Source organism: Grampus griseus (assembly GCF_964374135.1).
Source record: "Grampus griseus genome assembly, chromosome: 14".
Classification (NCBI taxonomy): domain Eukaryota; kingdom Metazoa; phylum Chordata; class Mammalia; order Artiodactyla; family Delphinidae; genus Grampus; species Grampus griseus.
In genome coordinates, this window is record NC_139008.1 from 37,066,951 (window position 1) to 37,084,007 (window position 17,057).

A 17,057-nucleotide genomic window follows, 5' to 3' on the forward strand; every position below is an offset into this window, starting at 1 on the left:
GGTCCGGAAAAGCGGCCGGCCGTGCCACCTTCCGGCTGAAGCCCCGCGCGGAGTGGTCCCATGACGCCGGTGCGAGCGGGCCGCGCGTCGGACTCTAGAGGGGTTCGCTGGCCTCCGCCGGGCACCTGAGTGCCCGGACGCCAGGTTCCCGGCCCCGAATCCAGGTCACCCGACCCGCGCCCCGGCCAAAGGAAGAGCTACGTCAGCGAGCGTCTACACTCTGCATGCTTTTTTATTACAAGACTACCGAGCATACGTGGAAAATTCATCATCCGGTAACTACATCTAAAGCACAAATATTTGAAAAAAAGAATAAACAGATTCATTAAATTATGATATGATTAAATCATCGACCAAATAGAAAATTTATATAATAAAGCCAGAAAAAAAAGTTGTAAAATATAGTTTACAATAATTATTCACATTCAAGGCTGTACATCAATACATACAACGTGGCCCCGAACATGAATTCAATCCAAATAATTCATATATTAGATTTTAAATAACACAGACTGAACTAGAGGCCAACAATAGCCAGCAAATAACCTTATATAAGAAAATACAAAAGTGTATATCCTAATATCATTGCATTATTTGTCTTCATAAGTTTTTTTTTTTAATTTTTGCTTTGCCTGTACATCACAGTTACAGCTACAGACCAGGTAGAGAATATTATACATGTTCTAACTGACTGCCACCAACCTGAAAGACAGCTAACATACTACTGATTCATCCTATTTTGTGTTGTTAAAGAACAGCTACAGCAGCTCTAAATATTGCAAAAATTTGATTGCAATGTCCAAACTTATCATGACAGAGGTTTTTCATCAGCAAAACGACCCTTATTCATAGTCACTCAGCCAGATGGGTTAGACTAGGGTGGATTACACAGCTACAAAACATTTTGCCTTTTGTAAAAAGTTCTCTGTACATAAAGTTTGGTATTTCTTCATATTGAAGAAATGAATTCTGGGGGAAATTCAGGTATACATGTAGGCTTGCCCACCACGCTGTCTGAGCTACAGATAAAACTGCCCTTTGCTGGAACAGCTTCCGCCCCAGACCAGTTCTCCACAGGCAGCCTAATTTACAACCCTGCAATCTTGGGCCAGCAGCCTGCACCCCTCAGAGGCTCTGGGAGTGACTCCTGCCCCGATTTAAGGCACTTGCCATGTAGTCTGCCTAAGAGACAAGGGCCACACCCACTTGAGTCACCATCAGTTCATGTTAGGTTTGGATATGAAAAGAAACAATATGGAAAAACGCATATGGCACCATCTCCAAGAATAGTACCTTCACCATGTTCTCATAGTGGCTGCAGCCTCTGCCTCATTCTGTGGACCAACCTGGGGAGAAGGGGATTTGGGGTGTCAGAGGGAAGGTAGGAAACCTACTTCTGCACAATCTGGCCATAATCTCTGGCATAGCCAAGTGGTACTGAGCATGGCACCTAGAAAAATCTTTCATGCATGTTTCACCTCAGAATTGACAGACCCCAAACTAAAGTGGAGAAATTAAGAATGAAACCAAATTTGGGTGGTCTGTACTTCAAGACAACTAGGCAACCTGCAACACTGTGGGCGAGGGGAAGAGAAATCATTAAATCCTTGTCAGCCAGGACAATCACATTCTACAATGAAAAAGCCTGGCCAGGGTGCTCTACTGAACTGCTAAGACCTTCTGACTAAGTCCCGCAATTTGAAGAACACGGGGGCAAACAAACTTCTGTAAAATCTAGTTGTCTACATGGTTTCTTTTTCAAGTAGAGCCTTTGCTCTTTTACTGATTCCAAATGGCCCAATGTACTTTCTGAGTCTACAAACTTAATTACAACTAATCCACTAAGAATGTGGCAAGGTCAGTTCAACACTTTTTATCTCTGCTGACTGTGCAGATGCAAATTCAGTACCATTGTGGACACAAAGTACAAGACTCTGTAAATATCACCAAGCACTTGAAAGCCATAGCAGCAGGGATGGGAAGGTAACATGCAAGCACAACCAGGTTCTTTCAATAAAATAAGGAAATTGGCTTTTGGAAAAATATGTCACAAATGGCCTGCAGTAATGACAACATTTTAGCATTTAAAAAAAAAAAAAGAGCAGTCTTATTCAAACATTCTTGGGAACACACAGCTTACCAGAAATTGATTTGTTCAGGATCTGTAGGACACAACTAAGAAAGTTCTGTACTGGAACTCTGAACATCTAAGCATCAGATCAAGACAGAGGAGAAGAGAGACTATACTAGCTTTAAAATGAACAAACTCTTTGACCCCAAAATACCACTTCTAGGAATCTGGGCAGGGTGGGGGCAAGGGAGATCAGAGTCAAAAATCAAAGAATTATAAGGATATTAATCACAGCATTATTTAAATAGTGAAAAACCAGAAACCATCTAAATGTTTTATAGCAATGAAATGGTCAGATAAATTATAAAAATTATTAACCATTAAACTCTACAATCATTAAAAACAAGGTTTTTGAACGACATTAAGATAAATACCAAGTGAAAAAAGCGGGGTGCAAAATGGTGCATGTTGCAATGTTCCCACTTCAGTTACAAAAGCAAACACATGTGTGCGGGTGGGGAGTAGGGGGCAGCAGGCTAGGCACCAAGATGCTCACAGTGGTCCTCCCTGGGCGCTGAGCCTCCAGTTGATTTTTTTCAGAAAACAAATGTTTCTTAACAAAGTACAAAATCACCTGGAACCCCATGCTGGCACCCTGTCCTCGGGGGTCTGTGCCACAGACTGTCTCCTACAATTCCTTCAGGTCTGCACCACAAATACCACAGAGTAGCCCCCAAGGGGGCTGGGGTAGGTGCAGCTCCCATCAGCTCTGGCATGACCCCAAGAGCCATCTTTCCCAAAGCAAGTCTGTAACCAGCCTCCCGAGAGTCAAGGTTCAGGATGGCAGGCATGCAGGGTGCCACTCACAGGGTGGGGCTTCGTGCTCCACATGGGGCTGCCCATTGCCCACTGGCCTGGTCAGGTTCACAGAGGGAAGGAAACCCCATCCAAACCCAGCTTCCTCACGTTCCCAGAGAGAGGCAAGGCACAGCGGGCTGTCTGGGCCAGCAGAGACTTGGCCCTCCTGGCCGTTCTCCCTCCACTCTGTGCCAAGAGAGGCTGCATGGTGTGAGACCATCGCTGCTTGACAGGTGCTGGCTTTGGTGCTTATCCCTGTCTTGTCCCCTCTCAGTAAGACACTCCTGGATCTATTAAACACCAGGGCATTTTCTTTCTCACCTTGGTTAAGACCACATTTATATATATTTCTAGGTATGTCTGCATGTGTACAGAGACTGACACCCACGTCCACGTCTTAGAACATAAGGCACCTGCATGCCAGAACGATGGCTCAAAGGATGAGGTGGATAAAACTAAAGATGACATGAGTAAGCACAGGGTAAGACTGGAATATATAGGGGCCTTAAAAAAACAAAAAGGAAAGAGGACTCTAAGCAGAGAACGGTGACCTACAAAGGGTTCAGCTGTCACTGGCTCAGGTTGGGCAGTCACTTCAGCTCTGCCAGCTTCGAGCTCAACCCTGAACCCCTTATTCTCTGGTTTCGGAGGTTAAGATGGAGCTTGTCGGTTAAGCCCAGGAGGTAGTGGCGCTATCCAGAGGGAAGAATGCAACAGAAGATTTGTCTCTCCCCGAGCAGCCCAGCCGAGTGCTCTTTTAAAAGCCAAATATCAGCTCTGCTTATTTCCCTGCAACCAGACACCCAGGAAAGACGCTGTGCAGAAGCGGGCTCCTCACCCTAACTGCACACACACAGATGAGGACGCTCTGACGAGGGTAAATATAAACACGGGAGTGCGCCTGAAATCAAAGTCCTGAAAGAAAGGGTCAAGAAAGACTCACTTTCTGGAAAGCACGTGAACACAGGCAAGACTTTTCCAAAACGAGGAGGAAAGGGGGCTCAGTCTACGACCACACGCCCAGGGCACCCTCAGACGCCCCCAGGGCAGGCATCCCCTACACCTTGGTATCCTCGACACACACACACACACCCCAAGCAGAAACCCCTGGCAAACCTGGCTCCCACCTCTGCTCCCATCCAACCCCTCTCCCTGTCCAAGCACCGTGGGATTCTCCACATCCGAACCTTTCTCCTAGTTTAAGAGCCACTACTATTATATCACTAAAAAAACAGTTTAAGACATCTTTCCTCTACATGTGGACCAGTGGTCACACAGGGTGATGGATGGTTCGTTCGAGATAGGAGATGGGGGTAGGGAAGTAGTCAGGGGACCTTTTCTGTGGGAGGTTCTGTTGGTACCTTTGTGAAAGTCTAAAGGAAATGGCAAAGTCATCCCTCCCCTGGGGACAGAGCCATTCATGTCTGTGAGCGGCAGCCTGCGGGCCCCAGTGTCTGCTCCTCTCCCACCTGGGACTGAGGACTGCCCCCCAGGGACACCCTGGGCAGGGAGAGGAATGGCTGAGCCCTGCCTGGCTGACAGGCGTTCTCTGTTCAGGGGGCAGCAGCAAAGACAATCAACGGACCGGTAAGCCCTGGACCATCCTAAGTGCACAGCAGTGCGCAGCCTCTAAAGAGCTAAAGGAAATAAGCCTGAAACTGGAGGAGAGCGGGCTGGGGCTTGGGTTCAAGTGTGGTGTTCCTGCCCCTCATGCAAGGTGAGTGACACTTTTTTCCAGGCAAAGTCCACTTGATGGGGACCAGATGACCGGGCAACATGAGAAGGCTTTTTGATTTTCATTGTGCATATGTAAAAACACTCTGAGTTAGACTATGAGAATGTTCAACTTTAGCAGGAAAAGTGTGCATGTGGCAGCTGGGAGCCTGCCCTCCTCCATGAGGCCTGGGTGTGATGGAGGACCATCCAGTGTGCCAACTCCAGGCACCTCTCAGCCCTGACTTAACCCTCCACCTTTCAAACAAAACTCTCAAGAGGGGCCACCAGCTCTCACTCCTCCACAGGGAGGCCTCCAGGCCCATCTGTTGCACTGCCCTGGCCTCACACGGGGAGGGGAGGCCACTGAGCCCCATCTCCTGGTGCACCTGGTGTTCCTCCCGGGCAGGTACTCAGTTCCTCGCCTCAGAGGGCAACGCTGCTCCGAGGGATGACACATCAGAATGCTTGGCTGGCACCTTCTAACACAGCAGCGACTCCATGTTTCACCGGGAAAACCTGTTCTACTTCTCAGTGCCCGAAGCCTGCCCGGCCAACACAACTCACAGACAGCAAGGACCGCAGAAATCTCACAGCCAGGGCTACTTGAGGAGGCAAGCACGGGCCGTGGAGACCAGGCCATACACTAGGGACGCGAAGAAAGGAGCACACAGACAAAAGCCAAGAACCCGCCTGCCCCACAGAGCTCAGGGGCCACCCCAAGAAAGCTATGCCCGGCTCCCTGGTGAAAAGTTAGTTCCATGATGATCCGGGGGCAGAGAGAGCCCAGAGACATGCCTGGGTGGTCCCCTTGGCCACAGCAGGACCGGCAGGTGACAGGGCACATGGTAGAGAGCTGGTGCCGCGAGTCTGTCTACAAGTCCGGGCAGGAACCAGGCGGATGTGCACGATGCTGGTTCCCATTGCGAGCAGAGTGCGAGAAGCTCCACATGGCACAGAGAGCAAGCAAAGCGACCCTGAATTCCTTTTCGTTATTGGTTTTGTTCTTTGTGTGGTTGGGTATTTTTCTTTTCTTTTAAATAAAAAAGCTGCAAGGTTCCGCCGTCTGCGTCCCCCTTGAGATGGCTGGCAGGTGGTCTGGAAGTGTCCAGGTGGTGGTGAGCCGTGCTGGGCACACGTCCTGCAGCGGGTGCAGGGCCGCGGGCGTCACTGCACGGCGGCGTCCGGGTGGCTCTGGTATCTGTGCCTCCACACCTCCTGGATCTTTTTGCACCATTTGTGAGCATTCCCGCTCGGGTCCATCAGGTAATACGTCCTATTCGGCTGCAGAGACAGAAACGTTTAACATTCTCCAGGGAGTCCCACTAAGACCAGCACCTCCACCCATCAGCGAGCAACTGTAAAAAGAAATCGCCGTCCACTGCAGCCACCGCAAGTCCCTTCTGGAAGCACATGAACATGTGAATTTTTTCCTTCCACATATGTGCAGAAATTAAACATACAGGTGATGACCTATAGCTCCCTGAGGTCACCCCCAAACTGAAAACAAGCACAGGTATCTCCCAGCCCAACTGTGAACTGAGCCATGAACATTGGGGTCCCTGGAAGGTGGGAAAGGGGGAGACCACTGCCCCCCCGACTCCAGATGCCTCCTTGGGCCACAGCATTTGGATGCTCTGAATGGAGGCACAAATTCCCAAAGGCCTCTTAAGTGCCCTGCAAGGGAGAACCCGTGGGGACAAACTCACCGTGTGGACAAAGAAAGTTTTAAAATTCTTAGCCTCTGGCCGGAGTTCTTGTGACCATGGAATTTCACCTTTCAAGACTTTGTTGACAGGATCCACATAATATAAGTGTGGCCCTTCTGTGAGCAGTAACTGTCGTCGCCGTGCAAATAAACCCTGATGCAAATTAAGAAGAAAAAGAAAGAAAGAAGACACTGCTAGTTAAGGCTCAGAAGTGGATGCTGACAGCACTTACTGCTGCCTTGGAGGTTGGACTGTCAGAGTAGCTCCAGGCACAGGGACCACTGCCAGCCACCTGCCCACTCGCCTGGGACAGAGGGGCGTGCACACCTCCTCCTCACCTGGACCCAGCCCCTCAGGTCAGAGAGAAGCGGGCGCAACTCACTGTCCGGCCTGTCTCCCTCTGTGAGCTGGATCCCGACGGCCCTGTGCCGGGCGTCATGTGGGGGAGCGGTCACACAGGCAGCGCACCCGAGGCCAGCACACCGGCACACGGCCCTGTTGCTGAGTCGGCCAAGAGGGGCCTGCCCTTGGCAGTCAGGACCCTGCCGCTTCTCCTGCCCTCTGCTCCGTGCCGAGGCACAGTGTCCTGTCTGCTGGCGGTCCCACCACAAGCCACCTTCACAGAGGTTCTCATGGCAGAGATGCCCCAGGGTATGGGAGGCTGAGTGCAGCCAGCATTGCAGGCTGGGAGCCCTAACTGAGAAGGGCCCACAGCAGCAGAGAGAGAACATTTGTGGAGTCTGATATTTTGGACATGTTAATCCATTTAATTAATCCATAAGACATAATAAATAAGATTTTCAAAAACAATTCTAATGAAGTAATAAATGACTTGCTGGGATTCAAACAGAACCTCTTCAACCAGACAGAAACCTTGACCTCAGTGAACCCAGCCTCAGGCACAAATCGGAACCCTGGCTCCCCAGTCAGAAACGAGAATCTGCATTTCTGTCTGCCACGGCCTCTGCGTGCTTTCAAGTGCCTCCCCCGAATGGCAGAAATCTTCCTCAGCTATGAAATCTAGAGATGATCTCTTAAAGGGAACCAAGACAAAGGTGCTATGGGCAATGAGTTATACAGGAGCCCGAGGAGCAAGGCCTGATCCTGAGTGAGAACTGGGAGGAAGATACAGACGCACAGCAAGGAGCCATAGTAATCTAACTTACCTTGCGCTTGTCTACTGGACCCATTTTTAGTATTAAATTATTTTCTACAAACTGGTGCCTATAAAAAGAAGAAAACATGAATGAGACACCCATATCAGAGTCAGAGACAGAAATTCTCCAAACTCCTCCCTTCAAAACAAACTCCCCGATGGCACTGTGAACTTTGCTTCAGTAACGTGAGAAAACCCAAATGTACCTTAGCATGCAAGCCCTACTGCTTTACAGAATTTGCAATCTGTATGTGGACCAGGGTCCACAGATCCTAGAAATATCACCTACCCTCACCTCTCCTCAGCAGTGTTTGCACAGCAGGGGAAAGGCAGAGGGGAGGTGGTGGGAACACAAGTCTTCATTACTTTAAGCAAGGCTGGGGTGAGACGCAGAACCCCACCAGAGCGGGGAGGCCGCTGCGAGGAAAGCTCAGGATGCAGACTGTTGTTCTCAAGTCACCTCCTCAAGCTGGGACCCCAACTCAGCACTCAGAAACCACTGCACTGTTTAGAATCACAAATCCCTAAAAGAGCCAAGTGGGAAACTTGGTTTAAGAACATCTTATCTGGGGACTTCCCTGGAGGTTCACTGGTTAAGACTTCACCTTCCAATGCAGGGGGTGCGGGTTTGACCCCTGGTGGGGGAGCTAAGATCCCACATACCTCAAGGCCAAAACACCAAAACATAAAACAGAAGCAATACTGTAACAAATTCAATAAAAGACTTTAAAAATGGTCCACATCAAAAATAAAGAGAACATCTTATCTGGTATTTCTACCATAGTAATAAAGCACTTGTATACAAAGACGGCAGGAATTTAGAAGGAAAAGCTTCAAATACAGGTTTTGACTTAATATATGTTGTTACCAAGTATAGTCCACTTTGATTCGTAGGAGTTTAATTTCTGCAGGTTCTCTCTTTTGGTTAAAGCTAACAGTTACTGCTTTACGTTCTGTCTGATTTTACTGAAATTCCTAAGGTTCTACTGTAGAAACAGTAAAAGGCATATGACAATTGTCTCCTCAAACAGTGACAATTTTACCATGTGAGTATCTGAGCACATCCACCTGCTTCCCCTGGCTCCTCTTGGGACGTCCTCCCACCAAGCTTAACTGGCCCCCAGGTCTGCCCAGCCTAACCCACCAGACCAAGGCCCACTCCCCAGAGCCCACTGGGCTTCTCCACCAAGGCCCCATCACGGAGGACCCAGGCCCAGGTAAACTGACACAGCATCATATGGATTTTGAAAACAACTAAGAAAAATGTCAATAACAACAAAAAAAGTGTTATGACCTTTTTGAGGAAAAGTGCGATGCTTCCTCTCAGACGTATTTAAAAACCAAACAAACAAAAACAAGACTTGAAACAAAGAAAAAAATCAAGGAGATTTTATGAGAAGGAGATGTAATGAGGGTCACTGCAGCACAAGAAATACAGGGCCAAAGGGAAAGCCCCTTAACCAGCAGGCCCTACTATGTCAGAATGTTTGCGTAGTAAAGAACCACAAATTGATAATAAGCGGAAGACTTTAATTAAATTATCGGCGGGGCGGGCCAGGCGAGTGCCGTCTAATCCCAGGCCAGTTAAGGACCACACCACCAAGGCCTCCAGTTAGCTGGGCTGCTGGGGCTGGATCGCCAGGGCAGCCTGACAGGCAAGGACAGAAGAAGCCTCAGGGAGCCTTTGCAGCCTCAGCTGGGTTAACATGAAGGACGGTTTAAAACAGTATATTAAACAAGAGAATGAAAAAGAGAAGGGGCCAGTCACCTACGCTGAAAAAACAAGTCACCAAATACAGAGTAACAGACATGACTACACGGGAACAAACGGAATCTCTAACTACAAAAATAACCAAAATTCACATGAGAAAAGGCTGGAGAAGATTTTCAGCAAATGTTACCTATAAAGAGTAAACATTTGTACTCTAGAGAGCATACATAAAGCAACATAAAAGGCTTAAAACCTTGAAAGAAAACTGAGAAAGGACACAAACTGGAAATTCCCAAGGGGAATTAAGTGACCACAAATTCTCAATGGCTCTAAACAAAGAAAGGAAATTGAGCCCCACTTTTCAGGCGTTCTACTGGGGTGCACTGGGGTGAGGTGAACGCAGGCGGGGGCTGTGGAGTAGCGTTCTCACCAGCACCACCACCACCGGCCCTGAAATGAGGAGGACTCGCTGAATACTGCAGTAATCCGGCTCCCAGGAATTTATTCTAAGGAGGAAAAGAAAAACAAAAAGGAGCACAAATGTTCACAGCAGTACTAGTCACATGAGTGAACCTGAAGCCTGGGAAGCAGGCGAGCCCCTTCCCAGCCCTGCAGAGGGAGGGGCCCAGCTATCTCCTGACACAAGGCCGAAGCCTGCACCACACTCTCCCAGCTTCTCCCAAGAGACAGGAGAACCACGGGTGGCCCAGAGCGGGAGAGGCCAAAGCAGGGCTCCGACTGCACCCCGTGGCTGTGGTGAAACGAGCCCAGGAAGCAGGACGCAGAGTGGGTAGTCGGAGCAGCCCAAGGCTCCACTGTTAGCGTAAACACCCCGGTCCATTCATTTAGTTAACTGACCAAGCAGCTTACAACAGGCTACCGGTTATTGATCTACTTTGAAAAGCTTAAGGACTTAAAGGAATCATTTTGATCTTTTACTTCAGAAAGTCAATTCCCACCCTCCTGAAGAAAGCTCCCCCAGGCCCCCGCCCCGCACTGGCACCTTCTTCTCTCTGGCAGGTGGTAGATGCCGTCTGCAGATTAAGCGCCGAAACCAGACCTAAGTCAGAGACGCGCCTGATTCTCAGCATGTAGGTAGCATGTAGTTAGCATGCAGTTAGTGTGTAGACAGGGCTTTAACACAGCCTCGCTTTCTCACACAGCCTCTGGCTCCCATCATTCAGGCGACAGTTGTCATTGCCTCTGTACAGATGTCAACGTGGGGGCTGAGAGTCTCACAACTTTCCCACCATCATTTCACAAGGGGTAACAGTGTAAACCCCCCCACTTTTTTTGATTCCAAAGCCAGTTCTCTCCTCCTCACCCTCTCCCATCCCACCCAAACCCTGAGAAGACCAACCTCAAGGATATAAACCTGAGGCCACCAGCAACTTTGGGCCATTTCAGGAGAGCCGAGTGAGTCTGCCAGGGCCCGACGGGCTCTACAACCACCTCGGGCAGGCTATCCATGCTGGGCTTCTAGGCAGGTAAGGGAGGACCACATGAGCACGGCCAGTTTGCTCTAAAATGCCATCTCTCAACCCTTCAGGTCTCAGGACCCCTTTATACTCTAACTTTATGGAAGACCCCAAAGAGCTCTCCTTCATTTGGGTTAGATGCATCGACACTTATGAATAAGAAATTAAAACAGACATGTTCAAATATTTAATTCATTAAAAAGCAAAATAAATCCATTCCACATTAACATAAATGATTTTTTAAAAATAATTTCTTTCGAAAATGAAGGTAATTAATGAGAAACATGACACTGCTGTCTTTGCAAATCTCTTTAACATCTGGCTTCACAGAAGAGAGCTGGATTTTCACATCTGCCTCTGCCTTCACTCTACTGTGATATGCTGTCCAGGCTGAAGTACATGAAGAAATCATAAGAGTATTTTAATAGCCTTTTCAGATATTTGTGGGCATTCTTCTTTGATACTACACCAAAACTCCAGAAGTGTAGTTTCTTAAACGTTAGCTGCCATGTGGAATCTGAATCCCCAAGAATGAATTTTTCATACTTTTGACATTAGAATCCACCAACCTACCTTGCACTTTGAATAGATCTTCTGCCCTTATATGATTTTACAGCACCAAACATTGGTCATCTGGAAATAGTGGTTCGCTGAGTTATGGAGATCTTCCAAATGTTGACAAATTTCATTCTACGATATCAACAAATCAATTCATAAATATTGCTACCTTTCTCCCCAAAAAAGTCTTTAAATATTGGGAAGATGTTAAGCTCACAGTGATGAATAAAGTTTCGCACAATTCTAATTTTCACTTGAAGGTTTTGATTTTATCATTGGTAACAAACACCAGCAGTTGTTTTCCTTGAAGTGACAGGCTCATTCCAGTCATTTTCCAGAAAAATGCTGGTCAAATAGCCAAGTCTGAACAACCAGTTTGTCAGTCAAACCTTCCAGTGAAAATGGTCTTCCACGAAAAGAGCAGCTCCTTCAGCTCCCAGCACAAACCACCACACAGCGCTTTTCTTGAGGTAGCCGTCACCCTGTAGGTGCAGCAGAAGTGCTTTATGCGTACTTCCCTTTTCGTTCTACAGCACATTAATTAAATCAATCATCTTCAATGACCACTCCAAAGGGAGGCTGGCTTGTTGTCTTTTCCTCTGCCCCTGTGATCGTGTGGCTGTGAAGAGCCGGATCTTTTCGCACCTCCTGGTGCCATGGCCGGGATTCATGACCTGGCACTGACAGTTTTACCCACCGTTGCTCCCGCACCATCACTGTACATGTCAACATGTTTGTTCCAGAACAAATTGTGAGATTCAAAAGAGGTGCTCAACACGGACTGTCTCAGCACAACGTGTGCTTTCTGCCAAGCACTTAGGTAAAAGAACCATCTTTCTTTGATGGTAAGTTGGGGTGAACACCGGACAAATACAAGTAAAGCAGTGAGTCTAGTCCCATGTGTAGATTCATCCACTTGGAAGGCAAAAAAACAATTTGGAGGTAGAGATACCAACTCACTCCCTGTGTCCTCCGCAGCCACATCTTTAATCCAGAGAGTCGCTGTATCGTATCGTGGACCACCGTTGTGGCCGGGATTCCTCTCAGTGGCTCTCATCTGCATCAATAGCATTCACTCAGCAGGGTCAATGGCCCGAGGCTCTTCAGCCTCCCAGCGCTTGTGTGACTCCTCCCGCCGCCCCACTTAACTCCTCGGGTAAGGCGCTGCAGAGGCTTTCTGATGTTTGGCTCTGAAAGAGCTCATCACGGGTACACTTACAATATTCAATTCCTGTATTTTAAAATTCTGAATGACTGGTCTCTAAATGATGCTGCAACTTAACTGGCACCAAAATAATATGCAAAGACATTCTGTTCATAGACACAACACAACAAGGTATTCACATCTATAAAGCCAGGGAAAGACAGCCTTTTGTCCTATTTCTGTTTCATATTTACAGTTTTGCCTAGTTTCTCTGGAGTGGATTCCTTCCTTCCATGAGTCAGAGAACCCAGTGTCTTCTTTTTGCATCTTTAGACTGAGGTGATGCTACTGTGGGTGGGAAAGCAAGTCTTCTCCCTTTTTAAGTCAATGATCTATACTCAAATATGAAAAACATATAAATGTTCTTTTGTTTTAGAATATATCATTAAAATCTAAAATAAGTTTCAGATAGAAATTATTAAAGTTTTTGAGAAATTTTAAAATAATATTGCCAAACAACTCAAAGTATACTTACTTCTTCACTGTGTTTCCATGTGGACACAGGAAAAATTTCAGGATTGCAAAGCAGTAAATTACTCGATGATAGGAAGTTACAATAATTATAGGAGGTATAGCTGAAAATAGCTAGTAAGAGCCCAGCAGAAATACTGAGAACTTATTAATGTCTAAAAGTGCACATATTTATACCATAAACCTACTTCTTTAGAAGATTCAAAAGACAGAAAACACAAATTCCATTAGCTGTCAAAGCAATGTCATCCTACAGTGTGTAGCTTCTGAAAAACTCCACTGTACATTTATAGAAAATAAAAGTAGAAAAGCAGACACCATCTTAGTATTATTACAGAATGATTATTATGGTCCATGGGCCAGACATTGAGAATCACCGTTCTAAAGAATGTGCCTGAGGGATCTCCACTGACCAAATGAGAAATGCCTTAAGCTTTCCACAGCCAGCTTCCAAATGGGATTGAATTGGGAGGAAAGGGAAGAGAGCGCAGAAAAAAAGAAAGAGTGGGTGAGAGGTTGCAGGGCCTGACCGGCCACCAGTTGCTCTGCCCTGCCCGGAACTTAGGCTGAAGGGCCCGGGCTGCCCAGGGCCTCTGAAAACACCCCGGGCGAGGCACATGGGCCTTCTGAGTAGCCACCCCCATGCCGGCAACAGTGCTTCTCGGCCGTGCTCTGCACCCGGCCAAGCCTGTGGGGAGGACACAGCAGGCCCTTCTCAGGGATCACAACCTGGTGCATGGACCTGCTCAGAGCAGGGCGCCCAGAAGGAGGCCTTCCCTCCTGCTCAGTACACATTAGGGCTCCTCGGAACACCACTGCAGGAAACGTAAGCCCCCAAGAACTGGAGATTGTTTCAGCTGGCCAAGAGATACACTCACTTTTCAAGAGATGATCTTTTTTTTTTTTTTTTTGATGTGGACCATTTTTAAAGTCTTTATTGAATGTGTTACAGTATTGCTTCTATTTTATGTTTTCGTTTTTTGGCCACGAGGCATGTGGGATCTTAGCTCCCCGACCAGGGATCGAACCCACACGCCCTGCATTGGAAGGCGAAGTCTTAACCACGGGACCATCAGGTAAGTCCCTAGAGACAATCACTTCTAATTGTACAAAATCCTAGCCTCATCCACCTGCCACTTTTCCTCTGCGTCCCCCACTCCCATTCCTCCACACAACAGCGCCCATGTCCAGGTGGTCTCTCTTCCTCTAAGTCTCCTTCCCCACCCCCACCCAGGCTCCTCTCTGCCTGTGCAAAAGGTGAAACCATAAAAATGCTTGAAGAAAATGTCTAGGTGGAGAAGCTCTTCTCAACAGGACCAAGATGGAAAGCAGAAAATAAACACACAAACAGGTTCAACTTTGTAAGAATCTGCAACTCTCCCCACCAAAAAATGCACAAATAGAATGAAGAGATAAACTGAAAAAAAAAAATGTTTGCAAAATAAACGGAGAAATAGTCTTCATATCTATGGCTCTGAAAAGTCAATTTTAGAAAGATGCAAAACATACAAGAAAAAAAGAGTCAAAGGATACAAATGAACCTCAAAAAATAAATACAAATGGCCAATAAACATGGAAGATGTTTGCCTCGATAAGAACACAAATGCCAATCACATGGGTCCATTTCTAGAGCATCTGAACGCTCCAGGGCAGGAAAGGCTGTTGGGCAGCGGTTATTTAAATCATGGTGAATCCAGGTCCCAAAACGGTTGCTGGCATGCCTGGCCCACCAAGTCCCAAAGGCCAGAGCCCGGAGGGTCCCAAACCCACTCACCCCCCAGCCAGCCCTCCAAACACCCACTTCCAGTTGGACACTTTGAGGGTCCTTATCTACAGAAAGGCAGCTGTGTGAGGCGGAAGGGAGCAGAGCCTTTACAGCAGTGGTGACGAAGGCAGGACGCCCAAGCTCTGTCAGTTACCACGGCTGGCGTTCATCCCCGCGCGTTCCACCCTGCGTTTCTAAATGGGGCGCTGCTTACAGCTGTACGTTCTTACCAAGGGTTTCCGCTGGCCTGCTTCTCCAATAACAACCTCTTCTCATCTTCAGAAAACTGTAAGTCCAGTTCAAAAGAATTAGTGTCCAGGTCGTGGATATACTGCTCGATGTTGCTTCCCACCCTCTGGGGCAGCCCCGCGTCCGCGGCGGACAGGGAGTGGGAGGAGGAGGACGACGACACCTGCATGCAGCCGAACTGGCTCAGGAGATTGTCGTACTGCACAGAGAAGAGGGAAAAGTGAGAACAGTGCCTGGACTTCCCTCCAGTCCAAAGATCCAGACACACTCTGACCTATCGTACACCCAGCAGGCCTCACCCCAAAGGCCATGGGAGACGAGTCACTGACACGAAGCCCAGCTTTCTCCTCTACTACACAGCTGACCACCAGCCTCAGGCTGGATCCAGCCTGCCCTGCGTCCCCCTTCTGATGGCAATGTCAGAAGCTGTTCGCCCCAGAGAGGAGCTTATCCTCAGTATTAACCTACAGGAAGGGGAGGCCCGGGACCTGTGGCCTGCTGGCCTCTTTGAGCCCCGTGCTGCCCTGGAGGATCAGGATTAAGATGGCGACACTTGAGTACCAAGAAGCCAGAGCTCTCAACATGGCAAACATGATGGAACAGCAGACAGAGGGCCTGCAACAGACACTCAAGAGTACGCACACACCCATGAAGCCAGGCTCCCTGGGCACCGAGACCTGAGACAACCGGGGCCCCAGTGGCTCCCTCAGAGCCTGGCCAGCAGAGCATGCTGCTCCCCTGGCACACCCCTGCCAAAGGCCCTGGGGACCCCGCCTGTGCCTGCCGGCCATGACCCCAGAACAATATCAGGGCCCAAGGGCCTGGTCGGCAACTAGGGCCAAGGGAGGGAGCCCTTTGCAGTCTGCACACGCAGAGGCTGTGGACAGCCGTGACCACTGAGGTAGGGAAGCAAGTCAGTGGGGAGCACAGATGGCACTCCACATCTGGCTCAATTCAAGTCTGGGCATAAAGGATATTTTAGGGCAAAAAAGGGAGGGATGTGTTGCTTAAAACAGTAGGTAGGAGACATAGGGGGCTCTTGATCTCCAAGAGGTGATGCCAGTTGTAATTTTAACTTAGCCTTGGATGACTTTTACGTGAACTCTAGAATTCCTCAGTCAACTGAGGCGGAACTCTATATAAGATAACTGGTTGCAATAAGCCACAATGACAGAAATCAAACCAGAAATATGGACTATGACTGATAAACAAAACACCTGACATTACATGTAAATATGGAGGTCCTGGTGGAGGGTGACCTGAAGGTGGTGACAGACACACTGCAGCTCACCATCCTCCTCAGCCCATTTCTGCATGTTTCACACCGTCCATAAGGAAAGTTTAAAGGACAAAGTATACTGAAGACCCTATGTCTGAGCTTCCCTCGGACCCCAGGGTGCCTCATCCCTCGAGCCTGTGCCACTGTCCCGCTTGTACCAGGCACTAAGAGCCGATAGTGACCAGTGTCCATCCTCAATACTACATCCCCCCAAAGTTCAAAGCAGCAGCAGCACCCTGGGATTCTCTGGGAAATACCAGAGGCATTCCAGAATGTCTTCAGATACAAAATTATAAGGACATCAGCCAAAACCAGAAAACAGAAGCCCACCAGGAGAATCAGTGCCCAGGCTCTGGTTCGACCCCTTTGGGCAAAAATTAACTAGAGGAAATGAGAAAGGGATGCACGCACCTGGTGATCTGCACTCGGGGCAGACGTAAGCCTCTTCGGCCCCAGTCTCAGTGGGACTCAGACTCGGGCCACAGAGTGTTCACTGCCCCTCCCCCTCCACGGATCTACACTGGCTCCCCCTTTAGCCACTCATCCCACCACCTGGGGTCCCTGGCCCCGCCCAGAGGAGCCACTTCCCAGGCGGGGCCGGCAGGACCCATCTCGGCCCTGGCGCACTGGCTTACATTGCCGTAGCAGTCCTCATCATCTTCTGACATGGCCGGTAAGTAAGCTGTGAGCTTCGGAGGCGTCTGGTGATGCAGGTTCTCCCACGTGATGGACTCAAAGAACGGATGAGCTTTCAGAGGGCCGTACCCTTCCATTTCTTCACAGCCTAATCGCTTTGTGGCATCTAAAACCTTAAATAGAAGTCAAGTCAGCATTG

At 48.4% G+C, this 17,057-nt stretch overlaps 1 protein-coding gene across 3 annotated transcripts in view; it reads right to left on the reverse strand.

The window, feature by feature from the left end:
• Positions 1–220: 220 nt before the first annotated feature.
• The window catches only part of PDPK1 (3-phosphoinositide dependent protein kinase 1), a 71,396-nt gene continuing 54,559 nt past the window's right edge, over positions 221–17,057 (reverse strand). For 2 of the 3 annotated variants that reach the window (XM_082670204.1, XM_082670203.1), the window contains 5 exons: positions 16,858–17,031; positions 14,925–15,142; positions 7,518–7,575; positions 6,352–6,504; positions 221–5,926 (listed from right to left, as the gene is read on the reverse strand). In XM_082670204.1, the coding sequence (XP_082526330.1) occupies positions 5,810–5,926; positions 6,352–6,504; positions 7,518–7,575; positions 14,925–15,142; positions 16,858–17,031 (720 nt within the window). In that variant the 3' untranslated portion in view covers positions 221–5,809. The remainder of the gene's footprint in view (positions 5,927–6,351; positions 6,505–7,517; positions 7,576–14,924; positions 15,143–16,857; positions 17,032–17,057) is intronic. The other variant, XM_082670205.1, reaches the window with a different exon arrangement.